This window comes from Amblyomma maculatum, chromosome 1, assembly GCF_055883805.1.
Source record: "Amblyomma maculatum isolate TAMU_Amacu chromosome 1, ASM5588380v1, whole genome shotgun sequence".
NCBI classification, from domain to species: Eukaryota; Metazoa; Arthropoda; class Arachnida; order Ixodida; family Ixodidae; genus Amblyomma; species Amblyomma maculatum.
The window spans coordinates 112988512-113005854 of NC_139344.1; the positions used below are offsets into that span (position 1 = coordinate 112988512).

The 17343-nt window shown below is 45.7% G+C and overlaps 1 protein-coding gene across 1 annotated transcript in view; it reads left to right on the top strand.

The window, feature by feature from the left end:
• The window catches only part of LOC146203515 (glycosyltransferase 25 family member-like), a 127288-nt gene extending 112654 nt beyond the window's left edge, over positions 1–14634 (top strand). Inside the window, exons 3-6 of the mRNA XM_084588820.1 lie at positions 2070–2127; positions 3086–3207; positions 4180–4383; positions 10261–14634. Coding sequence (XP_084444946.1) covers positions 2070–2127; positions 3086–3207; positions 4180–4383; positions 10261–10492 — 616 coding nt within the window. The 3' untranslated portion in view covers positions 10493–14634. The remainder of the gene's footprint in view (positions 1–2069; positions 2128–3085; positions 3208–4179; positions 4384–10260) is intronic.
• The last annotated feature ends 2709 nt before the right edge of the window (positions 14635–17343 follow it).

Below are 17343 nucleotides of genomic sequence, written 5' to 3' on the forward strand. Positions count from 1 at the left end.
TACAAGGTCTCCGGTGGTGGCTGTCCTTATAATATGTAGCAATTTCTTTGAATGTGATAACACATTGGGTGGACTCGGAGTAGACTTCCCGAGCAAGTTTGAGTGTCCGGGGAGAGAGCTTTCGGGCCGCCTGGTTGGCTAACTCATTGCCCAAGTGTTCCTGATGACCGGGAGCCCAGTGGGAGTTTTTGCTCACAGCCGGTGCGGTGCCAGCGTTCCTGTATGATAGCTCCGCTGCTAAGGCGTCGACGAAAATAATAATTTCCGTTACTGCGAAACAGTGGGTTTGAGACTACGGAATTTTCATGATCGAGTGGTCTAAAACGCCTCGCTGATCTATACAAAGTGCTGTCCGTTGTGGCTTCGATGCGAAGTACATAATTTAGGCCTAGCGACGAGTAGGGAGCAGTAGAAACCAAAGTGCGCTGTCGTCCTTCGCGCTCGCGAGCGCCGTTGCCGTTGTTACAAAAAAAAAAAAAAAAATAGAAGTTGCGGCATCCGTTGCTGTAAGCCTCATGAGCTTATCGTCTACTTTCATGATTCGGCCAGGGCGAGACTTGGACCTATCAGCGAGAAACGATGCTGCTAAAATTGGGCGGCTGGGGTATTGGGTGCCTCGATGTAGTGCTGCTGCGCTATCAGGCGGTACCCGTAGATTGTACAAAAGCACCGTCGGACGGCACTATATACATTGCGCATTTTATGCGTTGCTTTTGAGACATGTTTTAGTGTACAATGTGTACGCTGTTCGAGCTGGTCCGCTCGTGCGGCTATCGTACTCGAGCGCCGACGCGCATCTGAATCCCGCCAACAGATGCCGCTTTTTTCTAAGTGAAAAGCACTAACGGAGATCGAAGAAAAGCTCAGTTTGCGGTAACCTCGGTAAGCGGCATGACTGCTGTTTGGGCCGAGTTTACCGCGGCTTCGCATAACCGAGGTTGACGCTGCCCGTGCACATAACAAGGAACAGCCGACGCGGCGCCGGCGTATGTCGTCACCGGCTGCTACGGTTGCCAGATCAGCAAGCTGTTCACAAAGAAACAGAAATGCTAGATTTAAAAATATCTGCAGGTCCGATGCAGCTGAAACTTTGAGGCGATGTTGCTTGGTACATCAGGAATAAGATGCAATAAACAATTTATGTTCCAAAATTGCTGTCATCACCCTTTTAACCGATCTAAATCAATAATTAAGATCAAGGAAAAAAAGCGTGCATGATAGCAACTGCTATACCACCCTATTTCAAAGGGAACGCTCCTATATTCCTGCCGTCCATCCATCCGTGCTCCGTTGAACAGGACTGTTATCCGCTGTACGTGCTGGCAGCGATGGCTGATCCCGCAAGTGGAAGCTGGTGGTTCCGGCCGATTGTATGTTTATTTTCATGGTTTTGTCATGGCCTGGGGTGTTCGCTAGTACGCCGGCGATGATCTGCACAATGTAGTAGAAGAACGGGTTAACGTTCCGCGTCATGGTAGTGCTGCCATGCCCAATTGATATTCCTATTGTCATAAAAAAAAAAAAAGAGGCTTTTACCAGCATATTGTCACGTAGCTTTTTGAGCTCATAACTAGAAGGTTAAATGGGGGGTTTATTCAGAAGGCACAGGAGAGCAGGTCCAGAGCACCCAGGTACGGTCGGCACCACAATTTCAGCCTCTTCTAATCGAACGACAGTCAGCGCATGCTGTTGCGCACGCTACAATATTTTATGACGCACGTTGAAGTGCCAGCGGAAGACTCACTGCAAAAGCGAACCCTAAGGCAAATTAGCCTAACATTCTGTACTATGCATACACTGAAAACACGTATGCCCCCTTGTGCTGCATCTTATTTTTGCCTCAAGGATGGGCGGCGCCACCCCAGCAAAATGGTTAGCGCGGTTCACCTGAGTGAGCTTTCTTGGAGAACTGAATGGGCTACCCAGGTCACTGACAGCCGTGGTCTGATAGCCACCTAGCATGGGTTATCTACATTTTGTCTTTTCTGACGAAATAAATGTCTTGCAATCAAATTTCGAAGTGCAGCGCGTCCCTTTCATCTTCTCACCCCTGCATTTACTCTTTACAGACCAATCACGGCCGGTGAAATCGGATGCTTCATGAGTCACTACAACATCTGGAAAGACGTGAGTAGTGGTTCATTTTCGTTGCCCTTCGGACACTTTCTTCTTGTCTGTCATCTTCGGTCAGTCACCTGGTCCTTCTTATTGTTTTCTTTTTAACGTGCGACACAAGAGAATTAGACATTTTCGTGTACGCACTTTACCAGGCTGGAAATCGCGCATGGCGCCAAAAGTTGTTAACTGAATGAGGGCTAAGATTTCGCTTTTATTCTGTCCTAATTAAGTTGTACAGAAAAGCCGCGCCTTTCTGGCCACAAAGAAAAGTGGAAGTTTGTGTCTTGACTGAGCTCATATAACTCTACTTCACCGGAAGTCCGCCGGTGAAGACACGCACCTGACTGCTTGTGCCAACTGCTGTCTTCATTCCGCTGGTGACTTCGTAATGCCGAATTGCGGCGTTCGTCGTGTGCTGCGCTGCCATGCAGCTGTTAAGAAATGCCAATTTCAAGGCGAAATTTTCGACTTATTCTTCTCTGTTAATTCAGCCCCTTCTTTTTTTGCGATGAGAGAGTAAGAAAGAACATAGGGAAATCTACGAGGCTTTTCTGCTTCTGGGTGAGCTGAAACATGACTTAATGTATTCCATACGCTTGTGAGGAAAACAGCAATCTTCCGAATGAACGCGAAATTGAGACAAATTTAATTTACCTTTATACATTTTATGAAATCAATGTGAATAAAACAGCCCGGCGTGCTGCAACAGAGGCGCATGCATGACAAATAGGCATTCCATCTGAATAGCATGAAGGGTACTCGGGAAGCACTGGTCAAAAAAAAAAAAAAGATATAATACTAATTTGAACTGACGTTCAGCTCGTGTGAGGAATTATTTAATAGGAACATGCATGGCCAGGATGGTTTTCTTCTTTTTTTTCCCTTACTTCACCATTTTGTTTTCGCCTCCTTAACCTTCGTTCCATCAGATTTTCAGCCTAACGCTTAACCGCTATGCTTCCTTCAGATGATGGAGAATCAGCACCGTATTGCCATCATCTTCGAGGACGATATCAGGTTCGAGCCGTACTTCCGGACCAAAGTGGCGCAGCTTCTGGCCGAGGTCCGCCACTTCGACTGGGATCTGATGTGAGGAACTTGCTGCCTTGTACACTTGGTCGCAAAGTGGCCACTTCTGTCCTGAAAGGCCTTAGTGCTTTTTTTAAACGTTTCCTTAAGTGGCGACAGCCGCTAATATTGCTGAAAAGCCTAGCTCGCCTTTATCCACGGTGCATTCATTGGCCGTGCCTGCCCTATACATGTATGCCCCAAATTTTATTATGCGAGTGTGGCATCAACCGTATCAGCTTTGGTAGGAAAAGGAATAAAGGAAAGCATCTGCGGAAGACATCAACTGATTGAAACGAGGCGCCCTGTGTTTGTTTGCCTTACCCATTGGTTGCCGTTATCGTTTTTTTTTTTTTTTGCAGCTCTGCAGTAATATAAATTGCATCTTAGGTTCAAGAAGCATGGCTAAATAACACAAAACTGCTTTAAGGCTGCCACTAGACTGATTTGTTGGATTTAATGGCCTCGAGTGCGAGGGAACGTCATTAAGACAAAATGGGAGTGTAATAAATTTATAATAAATTAATTGCCATGTTAAAATATGCTTCACTGGTGTCTGGTGCAGCGCAACAATGAAGGTATGGACGGGGGTACGCACTGCAGTAAAATAATACATCATCCATCGAATGGTTCATGTACTGGTCAACCACTCTCTCATGTAATACCTCCTAAATGGGGCCTTTGACTTATCAATAATTAAATAAATAATAAATATAAAAGGAGTTAAAATTATATAAAAAAAAAAAACAAAGCGTTTGTTAAAGCGAAAACTTGCCAATCTGCAGTCGTCAGGTCTGTCTCAGTGCTTAGGCAATGGCTAGCAGAAAGGAAGCGTTTCCTCTCTGTATTTGCATGCTCAATTGCCGCCTAAACACTAGAACGCTGCATTTCTGTGCGCTCTGATACCCCACTACGACTTTATCATGCCTGGTATTTGCCGCTGAGCTTTAGAAGCACAGCGGAATGGTTTGCGGGGTGGCCCTTCTGTTGCAGATACCTGGGTCGCAAACGGCTGTCAGGCTCCAACGAACCCTTCGTCGCGGGTTCTTCTCGGCTGGTGCACGTGGACTACTCGTACTGGACCCTCTGCTACGCTCTCACGCTGGCCGGTGCCCACAAGCTGGTGGAGGCAGACCCCCTCCCGCGCATGGTGCCCGTCGACGAGTACCTGCCCATCATGTTTGACAAGCACCCAGAGTGAGACATGCTTCTCTCTTGCGGTGCCGAGGGGGGTAAAAACCGTAGGAGGCCCTACCCTTCCTCACGATCGGAGAAAAGGACGTGTGAAAGTACAACTTGAGTAACGAAGCACGCTGTATAGTCAAGGGCGCGGGGTTAATTTCGCCCACATAAGATTATTTACGGGCACTTCGTGTTTTAAGGCGATAATAGGTCATGCTTACGGATCGTGTCCGTCCGCGTCCGTAACGCTTTCTTTACGTGGGAGACGGCAGCTGGCAGCTGAAATGGCCGATCACTAATTGGACGTAAAGCTTCCTGACATTAAGAGGCGCCTTTCATATGGGAGGGTGATATCACAATCAGCCTGCCAAAACCTTTGCATTCATATTATCCTTAGGCCACGCAGGCACATTCATACGGCTCGGTTAAAGCGGGGCTTTACATGTTGGCTGGTAGCTTACGCTATCGCGTCATCACGAGGGTGGGAGTGAAAACAGAAAAGAGGTACCGTAGTGGAGGGCTTCGGACCACCGCGCAACAGACGCTTTCGCCTCATCGCACTTTAGTGGTCAAAAGTGCCCCCTAGAATTTTTATATATTTTCCCAGCACCGCGTGCAGCACTGCTGTTGCTAGAAATTTGCCTAAGGTGGCATTGTACAGGCAATTTAGTGTCACCTCAATAGCCTGAGTGGATTATCTCGCGGACGTGAAAGCGAGGAAGTAATAATCTTCGCATGCTCCTGCGTGAGGGCATGCGTACACCGTTCACAAAACCTGCAACAGCATGCGTGTCAGACGTGACCGTGACGTGTTTTGGAGACCGAGTAGATTTTGGGTCGAGGGTAGTCTAGAAGGACTTCTTGTTGGTGCATGCTATTGTAGGAACGAGTTGCGCTCGGAAAGACACACACAGGAAAAAATAAACACAAGGAAGGCAGAAAGAGCGCAACTATTAACTGGTTTATTTATTCGTTTCAGTACCGCTTTTATAGGCAGTGTGGACACTTGCTTACAGAAAGGGAGGGGGAGAAGCAGAAAGAATGAAAGGGTAAATCAAAACCTGCGCGACAGTCACCCAAAGCCGCTCAAAAAATTCTTTTCCGAATTGTACAAGGAAACAGAAGTGTCGCAAACACATCGCCTTTTGTCTTGATATTATACGCTTCTAGAAGTTCACGGAATATACTTTGTCATTGCTCCTGCCTAGAATTCTAATGCTTTTAAACACTAGTTCACAGCCGACGCAGGCAATTCAATGAGCCGGCAAATTTGCCTCTTCTCTAGTATTAATTGAACGATGATGCTCCCCTGCGCGTTCATTCACGCAGCGTCCTGTCTGGCCCACATACACGCGTCCGCACTTGAGCGGATCTGATAAACAACGCCCGTGGAACGTATGACAAATCTTTCGGCATGTTTTACATCACATGCTATTCGTCGACCGCATTCCGCACTGATCCTTGGACGAGATTTCATGGCGCTGAAAAAAATCACAGAGACACCATGCCTGTTTGCCACTTTTTACGTTGTGGGCGACCGTATGCATATACGGGACGACCGGGATCCGGTAAAAACGTCCCAGGAAAAAACGTCCCCGGAACAAATGGCCCCGGAAAAAATGGCCCCGGAAGAAGCGTCCCAGGCAAAAAATGTCCCTATTTGCGAAGTAGGAAAAAATGTCCCCGAACGGGGACTGAAGACTTGCGCTACAGGAAGTATAGACTGCGTTTCCCCGTGGCGAGCTGCAATGATGAATGATGCATGTTAACTTTATTACAGCGATTTCACGTTCCGACTTGGAATTGAACGCGAACATATAACTAAGGCGGGCATTCATAAAAAAAAAAAAAAAATGATGGCAGTGGTAATACAGTGACAGCGCCTCATCTTCGCTTTGTTTGCGGGGAAAAGGCGAGCTGACGACAGCCTTACCGGAGAAGCTTGGAGCGATGCTTTAGTATGACCATGATGCATGACCTGTTAAGCATCATCTTGCTTATACCATCATCACCCTTATCACAATTGTGCACCATCATCAGACGAACGGTTGAACCTCGTCACCAGAAGGTCTGGAAAGTAATTCTAGTGATGTCTTCTGCTTTGGACGGTTCCCCGAGACAACCACACGCCAATCCGCTCGTACCTTTCAGTGGGCAGTATTACCAAGCCTATTAGATCTGCCATATGACTGCTTAACGAGCTGCGGAGCTCGGAACCTCCCAACGTAGAAAGAGCCATGCTTTTACGCAGTTCTTGTAAACATTTCCGGCGCCCAGGATGCAGGTTCCAAATGATGATCACATTTAACTCAAAGACAAGAATGGCATAAAATGCGCATCATTTTTTTTTTTATGTGAGTTCCGGAAGATATCATTTTTAGGGGCAGTTTTTGCCTTGGGGACGTTTTTTCCTAGCGGCCGCTTCCTCAAGGGCCGTTTCATCCGGGGACCTTTTTTCCGGGGATGTATCTTCCGGGGACGTTTTTACCTACACCCGGGACGACCGTAGTCTTTCTTCCGGGTAATCGCTCCTTAATGTTGGCGCGGTTTCCTTTTTTGACCTTTTTAAGAAGTTTCTCGGCCACAGCTGAGATGACATCACAGGGGAAGCTGGATGAAAGCAGTCTATCTGGTTATAAAAGCTGATGTGCATTGCATGCGGGCACGACTTCGTGAGAGAAGAGTCCAGCAATTATCTTCGAATGGGCGAATTCGTAAGGAAGGAGCCCTTTTTGCGCTGTTGGAGCGTATACTGCCAGTAGACTTGATGGAAATCAAACTCCAAGCTAAGATCTAAAAACTGCAGTGCACCTTTGGTCGAAAATTCAAGCGTAAACTTCAAACCTTTCCCATAACGTTTAAAAAGTTAAAATGCTATTCGCTGAATAAGTGCGAGTCAAAGGTTTTTGTTTTAGATAAAACAATAAAAGAAAGTCGTCAACGTATTTAAACGCCTTAAGTACTCCCTGGTTAGTAAACCCATCATTCAGGTATCGGTCAATAGCGGCTAAAAATATATTACAAAGGGTCGGTGCAACTTAGGATCCAATGCAATGAGCAGGCGAATTTGCTCCTTCTCGATTACTAATTGAACGCTGATGCTCCCCTGCGCGCCTTGTCGTTAAATGTAAAAGTCATCGTTAAAAGAAATAAAAGTGCAAATAAAATTCTAGCAAATAAGTGAATCTTTCTGCTGACACACCGGCTGAATTCCGACATCTTACTTCGCCATTAGTTTCAATGCATTCTCTTATGAGGCACTAAATAAAACAAATCCTCCACACAGAGAATGCGTACCCAATAGGAGCGTTGGAATTCAAGAAACATACAACATCACGGAGTTTTTTATTGCGAATGGGTCCTCTACTCGTAACTGCCTCAGATATTTCGGCAAATACTGGATTATTATGAACTGCCAAGAACCCTTCTCGCTAACAATTGTTCTGAAAGGCACTGAGTCCTTGTGGATCTTTGCGGAGAAGAAAAGTGATAGCGCTGTCTTTCTACTATCAATTATCGATCCTGCAAGCTTGGTTAATTCAAGGTTCCCGCAGAGTGCCGCGGCTCTGCTCTTGATTCTTGTGCCACTGGGTTTCACGCGTACAAAATTCTTTGAGATCGCTTGGCCTGCCTTTTCGTTGTAAGCTTCTTCTCGTAAGACGACGAACCCTCCTGTCTTATCGGCCTGTAGCAACCGCAGATTGTTTTTCCTGCAGAAGGAGACAACACTTCTGATGGGGTCTTTGGTGTGCTTGCTTGACTTAGCATTCACCGCTCTTGTTAGAGCTTCTACCCCTTCCAAAAGACACCATTCACGATCGTTTGGGCAGCCTTGCTTGGTACGCGCTGGTTAAGCGCTAGCAGGTCGTGAGCTAGGACCGTGGGCTCGTAACTGTACTTTGGACCCTTGCTGAGTATACACGAAACTTCATCTGGTATCGCGACATCTCCCAAGACTTGCGCTATTTCTACTTACCTTGTGTTTATTTTTCATGTGTGTGTCTTTCTGTGCGCAACTCAGTCCTACCATTGTGTCTAGGAGCAGCATTTTATGCCGATTTATTTCCCGGGTCTTCCTTTCGCCCCTTTCGTATTGGTCGCTACACCTTAAACAGGATACACCTGTACGTGTATCCGGCTTAGTTCGATATCTATAATTAGACAGACTATCGATCGCTAAAATGCATCGGACAAAGAAATACGTATTGGCACCCGGACACTGGGCATTTTCCATGTGTGCCTCTTTGTTCGCTCGCTAGTGCTGCTTCCGTTTACCGCTCTTTAGCACCTACAGGCGTGTCCAAAAGTAGTGAGACCGTGCAAACAATGCCGTAACCTCATGCATGCATTGTCTGATGGCACGCCTGGTGTCGATACGTATGCAGTATTTCTTGCACGCAGACTTTCTTCTGGCTCATTGTACGCTTTCTCAGTGAGCACGCGTACGCTGCTCCTTGAGGTAATCTGCGCACATTAGTTTTCAGTTATCAAATTATGAATTAATAAACAAGCAGTAATTACCTCCACATTATGCTAACTTATGTACCCATATGCAAAAGCAAATATGAAAACTTTGGCATCTGTAAACTTTGACGATCCCCAGTTAGCATATATATGGTTTAGCCTAATACGAGTTGTGTGAAAGACCAAGTAGCACACCTCGAGCGAACTTGAAGGCCCAGAGACAGCGAACCGTTTCTACGGAAATATTTCTTCCTCATATTTTGCCACAACAGTCAGGGAATTATCGACGAGTAATTAATTGTTGGCGGCTGGTTGGAAGTCATCTGATGGGTCCCGCTGCTCCGTAATGGAGTTCGCTCACAGTGAAATCGAACATTTTTTGCCGTAAATTGCCGGGTGCAGAGCAGAGGCGAGCAACGTCATGAAGTTAGGTTGAAACCTCATGAGGCAAAGTGGCCGATACTATGTCTGTAGTTCTAAGAAGCCTTTCTTTATTCGCGATTGGAGACCTCACTTGTGCAGCAGACTGACTAGCCTCTAACGCCGTTTTGTTGAGGAACTGCCTGGTTTGATTTGCGGCTAGCTCATAAGGCTGCCCCCCTTTACTGCTGAGACATCAAACATTGTATTTGAGCTCCTTGTAGTGATAGTAAGCATGCTTTCAAACGGCATGTCGCAAATTCGATCATATGATTCACTCCTCGCACTCGATGCACATAGGCCTTCCTTGTATGTGTTACTGATTAATTATTTAGCATATAAGTTGACATTCTAGTCTTCATTCCGTGCAGAACAAAAGTGAATGCTACTGCGTGGGATGCTGGCTTTTTGATGCATCACAAAGCTGCAAAAAAATAACCATCACAGACCTGCAGCCCAGTCTGAGGTCTCGCACTGTGCCCATAAGTTGGTATATTACTCTAAATTCCAGCCCCACCGCGGTGGTGCAGTGGTTAGAGCACTTGACTGGATCAAATCCCGGCCGCGGCGGCCGCTTTTCGGTGGAGGCGGAAAGCAAGGCGCCCGTATGCTGTGCTATGTGAGCACAATAGAGAACGCCATGTGGTCGAAATTTCCGGGGCGTCTCGGTACCTCGCATAGCCTAAGTCGTTTTGAGACGTTACCTCCCCCCCCCCCCCCTCCCTTACATACCAATATTATTATTAATTCCAAGGTTCACCGTGCAAGTAGTTGACGCGTCTTTCTAACGCCGTATTGTCCTCACGGTTGTGGTCAAAAATAGACATTTCTCTTTACTTGGTCGTTCTCATGCATGACTGATGGGGAGCGCTATCCGTGCTACAATTCAGAGGTCTTACAGTTACAGGAACTATTAGGAGAACAAGTGTAGTCCGCTTGCTACCAAGCATGTTCAACCCAAACAGAATGAGGAGTGCAAAGCGCTCTCTTCGTCTTGCACCTTCGCAGGAAAACTTGGGCGGCACATTTTCCTCGGCGTGACCTGAAAGCCTTCTCCGTGCACCCCCTGTACGTGTATCCGACGCACTACACGGGCGAAGAACACTATATCAGCGACACCGAGGACTCCGTGGTGGTCGACACCACTGCCGCGCCCAACGCCCCCGGCTCGGAGCACGAAGCGGCCGCCACCCTGCCTCCCGTCTACAGCGAATCGTCGAGCGCCAGGGATGAGCTCTGAGAGGGCAGCGCCCCTCCCAGCCGGCTTTATATACCATACCAATATGATTACCAGCGTGTGTTCGAGGGTTCTACACATTTATTAAACGCGTTAAGAAATGTGCACTTTCAGTCTTCGTGCCATGTTCACAAAGCTTTTTGTACGCGAATGTGTGAGCCGCACGACTATCTGTACCATGCGTGGTGGGGAGCACAGTGAGAAAGGTCAGATCATGAGAGCCAAGAAGAACAGTTCCCTCCACAGTACTGTTTCATTCACGCGGAAGAAGCTTTGTGTATCATTGCCCCTGCTTTCTGTTCGCATTTAGTGGTCCGCTCAAAGTCAACACACATCTATAGGCACGCGCACGTCGCGTGTACGACTGGATTCTCACGCAGCGCCTGGCTTGGGTTGAAGATCTTAGTCATAGGCCTGTTGGTAAGGCTTCTCTCTGCAGAATGGAAATTTATTTCCTTACATTCTCACGACTGTGTGACGTGGTGCACGAGCTCACGTTCATAGCGTGAAGGTGCAACTCATGGTCCTGCTGCAGATTAAAGACCATAATAAAATTTAGCGGTTTTGACAGTGCAGGCACAATATATTTCCAGGTGGAGGTGCTGAGATTGACACAGCGAACGCAAATCCAGGCAAGGGTGGAAAACAAATATGTCTTCAAGCGTGGTGCAGGAAGGCTAACAATATTTAAGGTGTTTCATGTAAGACTGTTATTAGTTTTTAAATATTGGACCTTCTCATATCGTTTAGTTTTCAGAAGGATGGTGCATACACGGGTGCGGCGAAAATATTGTGGAGCATGATTCTGTATTTGAAATTATCTAGCTGGTTCCGCACGGAACGTCAAATTTTCTAGAGTCACACGCGAACGCATAAGCGGCATCTGATAACACGCCTATAAAGTACTGAAAAATTTTCTATAGGTAAGGCATGAAACGAATTTGATCGCCGAAGCGTGCTGCGTAATTTGCCAGCCTGGTCTGTGCATCAGAATGCAGTTAAGATTTGTTAACTAGGATGCCGGTTGCCTAACATTAACTAACCACTAATGATTATACATTAAGAGGCTTGTAGCGTTCGGTAAATTCGTACGACCTTTTCTCGTTGCCATCGCAGCGCAAGGAACTTTGGGACTGCACACTGCTGAAAGAGAAACTGAGCTGTCGAAGATAGCCACTAGCCACGCCTACGAGCGCGCGCCACCCGGTGGCGCGAATGTCACGCACTAATTGCGCAGCGCCCGTTTGGAAGCGAGATATGAGCGTAACAGGTGTGCTAGCGCGAGCTCGTAGGCATGGCTAGCGGTTGTCTCCGGCAGCACAGTTTCAGTCGTGTGTAACCTGAAAGTTGCGCTGCGACGGAAACGAGAATAGCATCTGAGAAAACCTGAAGAATGATATGGATACAGCTTATGGTGGGTGACTAAGCTCTCAGTAAACGAGCACCTTAATTGAAATAGTTGAAAAGTTGACTATATAATTTTAGTTAGCTTGCTAGTGAGCTCATCTTGGCTGTATTCTGATGCCAGCCACCACTGGCAGTGCTGTACCAAAGAATGTGGTCTTCTAAATCAAAAATCCTATTTAGAAAAATTGCTGACAGTCTTAGGCTCAACACTTTGGATACAGAAATGAAAATACGGCGAGGGAGAGGGGAGGAAAGGCGGAGAGGGTATACTGGCAAAAGAAACCGGCTAGCTTCCCTGCACTGAAGGAAGAGGAATGGAGTGATATGAAGATGGAAAAACAGAGTAAAAAATGCACTAGAAGTCAATGTACACTCTAAAGTCACAGCCTGTCGGGCAGGCCCGACGCTCTTAGAAAACGGAGGAGTGGCTGGCAGGCCTTCAGCACAGATGACCGCCGCTGCCACTGTTCGAGTATCTTTTCCGCCGTCAGCGGTCATGGGTCTCGATTTTCCAGTGCACGAGCGGACATGGCGTCTGGATTCCCTAGTGCATGGCTTAGCGAGAGTTAGCAATAAGGCCCGCGGGAGATGGGCGCACCAGCAGAGAGCACGTATACTTGTGCATTATTTATAATTTCATCGCAAAATTTTGATTTCTTTTTAGCTCAGTGGAAAAAAATGTGGTGCCATATTTTTCGTAGCACATTCGTTTCCGTTTGAGCAGTGTACGCAGCGCCACAGCTGGGAGCTCCGCAAATCTTGCTTATAGACATGTTTAATTTTTGGAGAGAGTACCTTTAGCTGAACACTCGTCGCATTCTTAACAGTCAGATTCTCTCAAGCAGCGGTCCGTGCGAAACAATGAATGCCGACTTACTATAGTCATTTACGAATAAAATTGTGCTGGTCTTTACAGTCGCCTTCTTGTAACATATGGGAATTCGTTCTCTTGGGTCTGAAGCGCGAAATAGAAACGGGATGAACACATATTTTTACGCTCAAAAATTATTCCAAAGTTGGAAGTTTGCGTCTCGCGTGTCGTCTTGAGCCATGTCCTTGTATTTTTAGGCGCTGCTGTGTCCTAAATGAGCAACCATAACTAAGCTGGACTTTGCTGACCTTCATTTTTATTTGCTCGAAAGTATTCTAAGCAGTTTTGTATCGCTGAATTATTGCACCCGCGTTATCCACTAGCTGGATAATATAGGATGAGGTCAGTCCTCCTAAACTACCTCGTTAAAAACTTAAATCCGTTTTCATATCGAGTAGTATGTGCTGGAATCACAGGACAAAAGCGAACTTTTAAATGTAACGGAATTTTTTTTTTTTTCACTTCTTTCTGTCTATCGGAGAGAAAGGGGCGTGGCTCTAGCACACCGATGCGTATTTGATAGAGTGCATTTTAGTGCCTTCTGGACGAACGTCAGCGCTGATGGGATTGTGATGGACGTATTGCTGAAGTGTTCCCTGTTTTCCAACAGCAGGCTGCAAGCGACAACTTTTTCTGATGCTTTCTTATAGCGCCTATTATACTGAGTGCGCGATCAGTTGCCACTCGGAGGCTTGGAAGATGCCGAGGCATGAGGTGCGCAAAATCTAAAAGTGTTCAAGTAATCTCTTTCTAGACGTTTTTTTTTTCTCTCCTTTTTTCTGACGTATGAAGTTGTGTATTGCCTTTCTTGCGGCTTTACCCCCTTCTTTAAGTGATTGGTGCTAGCGTGCCCGAGTAACGAACGAAAGAATAACTTTGTTTTGAAGTCAGTGGATAGAAATTTCCGAATAGATATTAGTTTCCCCCTACTCCTCCGGCACCTTCTATTTTTCGCTGCGGCACTTAGCAGCACGGCCGCATGGACATGCGAAATGTCCCATCAGGTTACGTTCCACCTGAACGTGTTTGCAGGATGTTATTTGTGTCACTTAACTGCAGAGAGCGTCAGCGGCCTTTCGAGCTATAAAATCGGTCATCAGATCCAACCTGTGGCCAAATTCTGTGAGCAGTGCTTTTCCGATTCATTCATTTATCTGTTCGCCATAGTTGAGCCTCTTTGATAGGGGAGCCGTTGGGTGGTATTGCTTGCTGCCTTTGAGACCTGGCGTCATGGGTAGTACATTGGATCGAAAAATATATAGCTGCAACAGTTCGTTTTTGTTTTTTAAGCCGTCAGACGCAACAGTGTGACGGGTTTTAAAGTACGATTGATAGTTTTATAACTGAGCATTGAATACGGTGTCCGCTGAATTTATTCGTCACCGCTGAACGAAGGGCTTCAGCGCGTAGCAACGTGCGTAAGGCGACACGACTTCGTTCTTTTTGTTTTTTCCTTTGGCGCGAACAAAGCTGTATTCGGGGTTGTAACTGCAACTCAGCATTCTATATTGGAAATTAAACCCAGCCACAATGCTGCTTTCCACTGCGCGTGGTGCTCGTGTTTGTGATATCTGACGCCGCGTCCGGAATTCAGCGGTTTGTGCTATATTCATTCAGCCTCAAGCTAGTCGCTACGTTCGAATACAGCCTCTATTGGCGGGCAAATGGAGCGTGGTTGCGGAATGCAGCCAAGGGTTTCGATAACGCCGCAGGGCTGGTAACAAGAGGACCTGGTTCACTTTCGGGCAGCGCTTTAACCGGCTGCCGCTGCTACGCTCATACAATAACATAAGAACCAAAGAAAAATGTAATGCTTTGCACCTTTCGATTGGGACCATATCCTCTCCTGCTTTTTTTTTTTTTTTTTTTTTTTCAGTGAGTTTGAGTTTCGCTTTTGCGGGCCACAATTTCGCATCTTCGTTTATTTTCTGTCACGTGAGGCTCCCATGTTTCGCTTTGTTTCTATGTATGCGTGCATGCTATCGATTTTATTTCTTGAATGCTATGTTTATCTTGTACCGTTGCATCTTATGCGGTTGAACGGTCCAAAATGCGCCTGGTTTAATTATTGCTGTCCGCAGATTCAGTCTTGTTTCACAGTAATGTGTTTATGCTTCTGGCGATTCTCAAATGCTTTCCACTGAAAAAAAAAAAAAAAAAAAAAAAAAACGTGTTTTTTTTTCTTTAACTTCATATTACTTTGCCTCCACTGAACTCGCTACTATTCCGAGTCCCGGAACCTATCTGGCCAACATTCATTCCGATGCGCTGTCGGTGTGCAATGTAAGCGAAACTTTCGTTACGACAGAAACATATGCATCAGCTTAAGACATATTTAGGCGGTTTATCACCTAAGATCTTGATTCTCTGATCGGTGCGCTTCTTTCCCTACCTTGCTTGTCTTTTCGGTAGCGACGGTTTTTCCCATACTGCGCAGCAAGAAAATATGTTGAATCGAGTTAGTCATTTCGCTTTGTCATGTTACGTATTTCCGATTATCTTCCCCGTTCCGATCCAATCGAAAATTAGGCCACTGAGAACAAGCAGGACTTATCGTTCCTCTTCTTGCACTGTTTATTCTGCCATTACTACGCGCGCCATATTTTTTTCTTTCTCTTTGGAGCTCGTGGAGCTCCAGGATAGATAGTGTCTTCACGGAGGAACTCTGTTGACAGCTTCGGAGAGATCCGTGGCCTGAGCACCTTCAACATATCACCAGCTGTCGCTTCTTTAGAACGCTTACTCTCAATGTTCCTTGGGAGAGGGAAAAAAGCGGTCTTTTCTTTTTTCTTCCTTGTTAGATTACGCCTTGCTGTCATTGATTTTTCTAGCTGCTCCTTACGCTCACCTAAGCTTCAGTTTGCGTTCTCGTATGTTCGCCCGGGAGAAATGGCGTGTCTGAGCAGTAACTCTCCACTTGGAGACAGAGGGAGATAAATGGGATCCGTCACTCTTCTTGAGATGTGTGCTTCATTTTGTTGGTGCTCTCCCTCTCTAATTTTAACTGCTCATATCAGGGCTCCATTGCGGGCTAGTGTATTATCACTCACCTCTGTGCTAAAAGGAATAAAAGTTGAGGGGTTCCGTGGCTGTTGATTTTCAAGGTTACCTGCTTTATTTTTTTCCTCTCTGCCTATTTTAGGCATTTTTGTGGGTAATTGAAGCTATAATTCTGAAAGGCAGCTGCTGGACATGAAGCTAGTGACCACTGACAACTTTCTTTTCTATTATTATTACTTGCATGTTGAGTCATAGCTTTTGTTCTTCATCGTAAGGTAACTATGAAGGCATTTTGATCTTTCTGAATGGATGCCCGCATTATGTTCTTTATTTTCGAGCCCCTGTCTGCGTCGCAAGCAATCATTACGTTTTTTTTTTTTTTATAGTGACCATAAGAGCTTTAAAATAACAAAGTAAAGCAAAACACAGCTGTGTGACCTGAAACAGTCATTCTCGACAATCGCAAGATAATTGATACGGGGCAGCACGGTTTTCGAAAAGACCTTTCCATGTAACCCAGCTGTGAGAAACAGTTCACAATCTCGCTTCAGGCTTAGATAATCAAACAAGAAATCCTACAAAATCATACAAATTCATACAAAATCATACAAAATACAAGAATGGTGCACGACGTGGCAAATGTCTGTAAATCACCATAAAATGGTCGCAATGACTGTCACTCGCAAAAAGCAGCCTTTACACTTCACATATTGCATTGGCAACCAGGTTTTAGCTATAGTATCACGTTCTTGCGTTGCATCTGTTACATTTGTTGTTTCTGTACGTTTTTTTCGGTATTTCCTTGGCTGCTTCGAATACTGTATGTTGCTACATTTTAACTACGTACGTTGTTGTGCCGCCTTTAACAAAAAAAAAATATTGCATTGTTTGCTTGCCCACTCCCCTCTGTAATGCCTCGGCGCTTGAGAGTATCGAAAATGAATAAATAAATGAATTGTATTGAATTGATAATTACAAGCGACCTGAGATGAAACGCGCACATAAGATATGTTGAAAAAAAGTCATTAAAAAAACTGTGTTACCTGATAGGAGAACTGACAAGATCGACACTTGACAGGAAACTTCTGGCATATGAAAGATACATCACACTGATATTGGAATACGCTGCCGTTGTTTGGGACCCCAACACACAAATTCACCAAACCGGAAAAAGTGCAACGTAAATTGGTAAGGTTCATTTATAAGGCACATGAGTGGTGCAAATTCCGAACCCAGTTCATATATATGTCCTTATCCAAAACCACCAACTCGCCCGCTTAACTATCCTGTCATATATATGAGATGCTAACCCGGAACGACTGGTGTCAAAACGTTACTAGGCAAGGATTAAAATCTATACACTTTACCGTCACCAATTATGAATTTGCAAAACGCTTTACATTAAAATTGCTAATCCGCGTGCAACACTTTCCTATCACCTTAAGAAGGTTAAAGAATGCTTCTGTAAAACTACCATTTTCAAAGAATCACTTTTTCCTAGAGGTGCTCACCAGTGGAATACTATCTACTAATGTTGCCCAGTGTACTGGTGCTCTCAAAATAAAACGGAGCACGG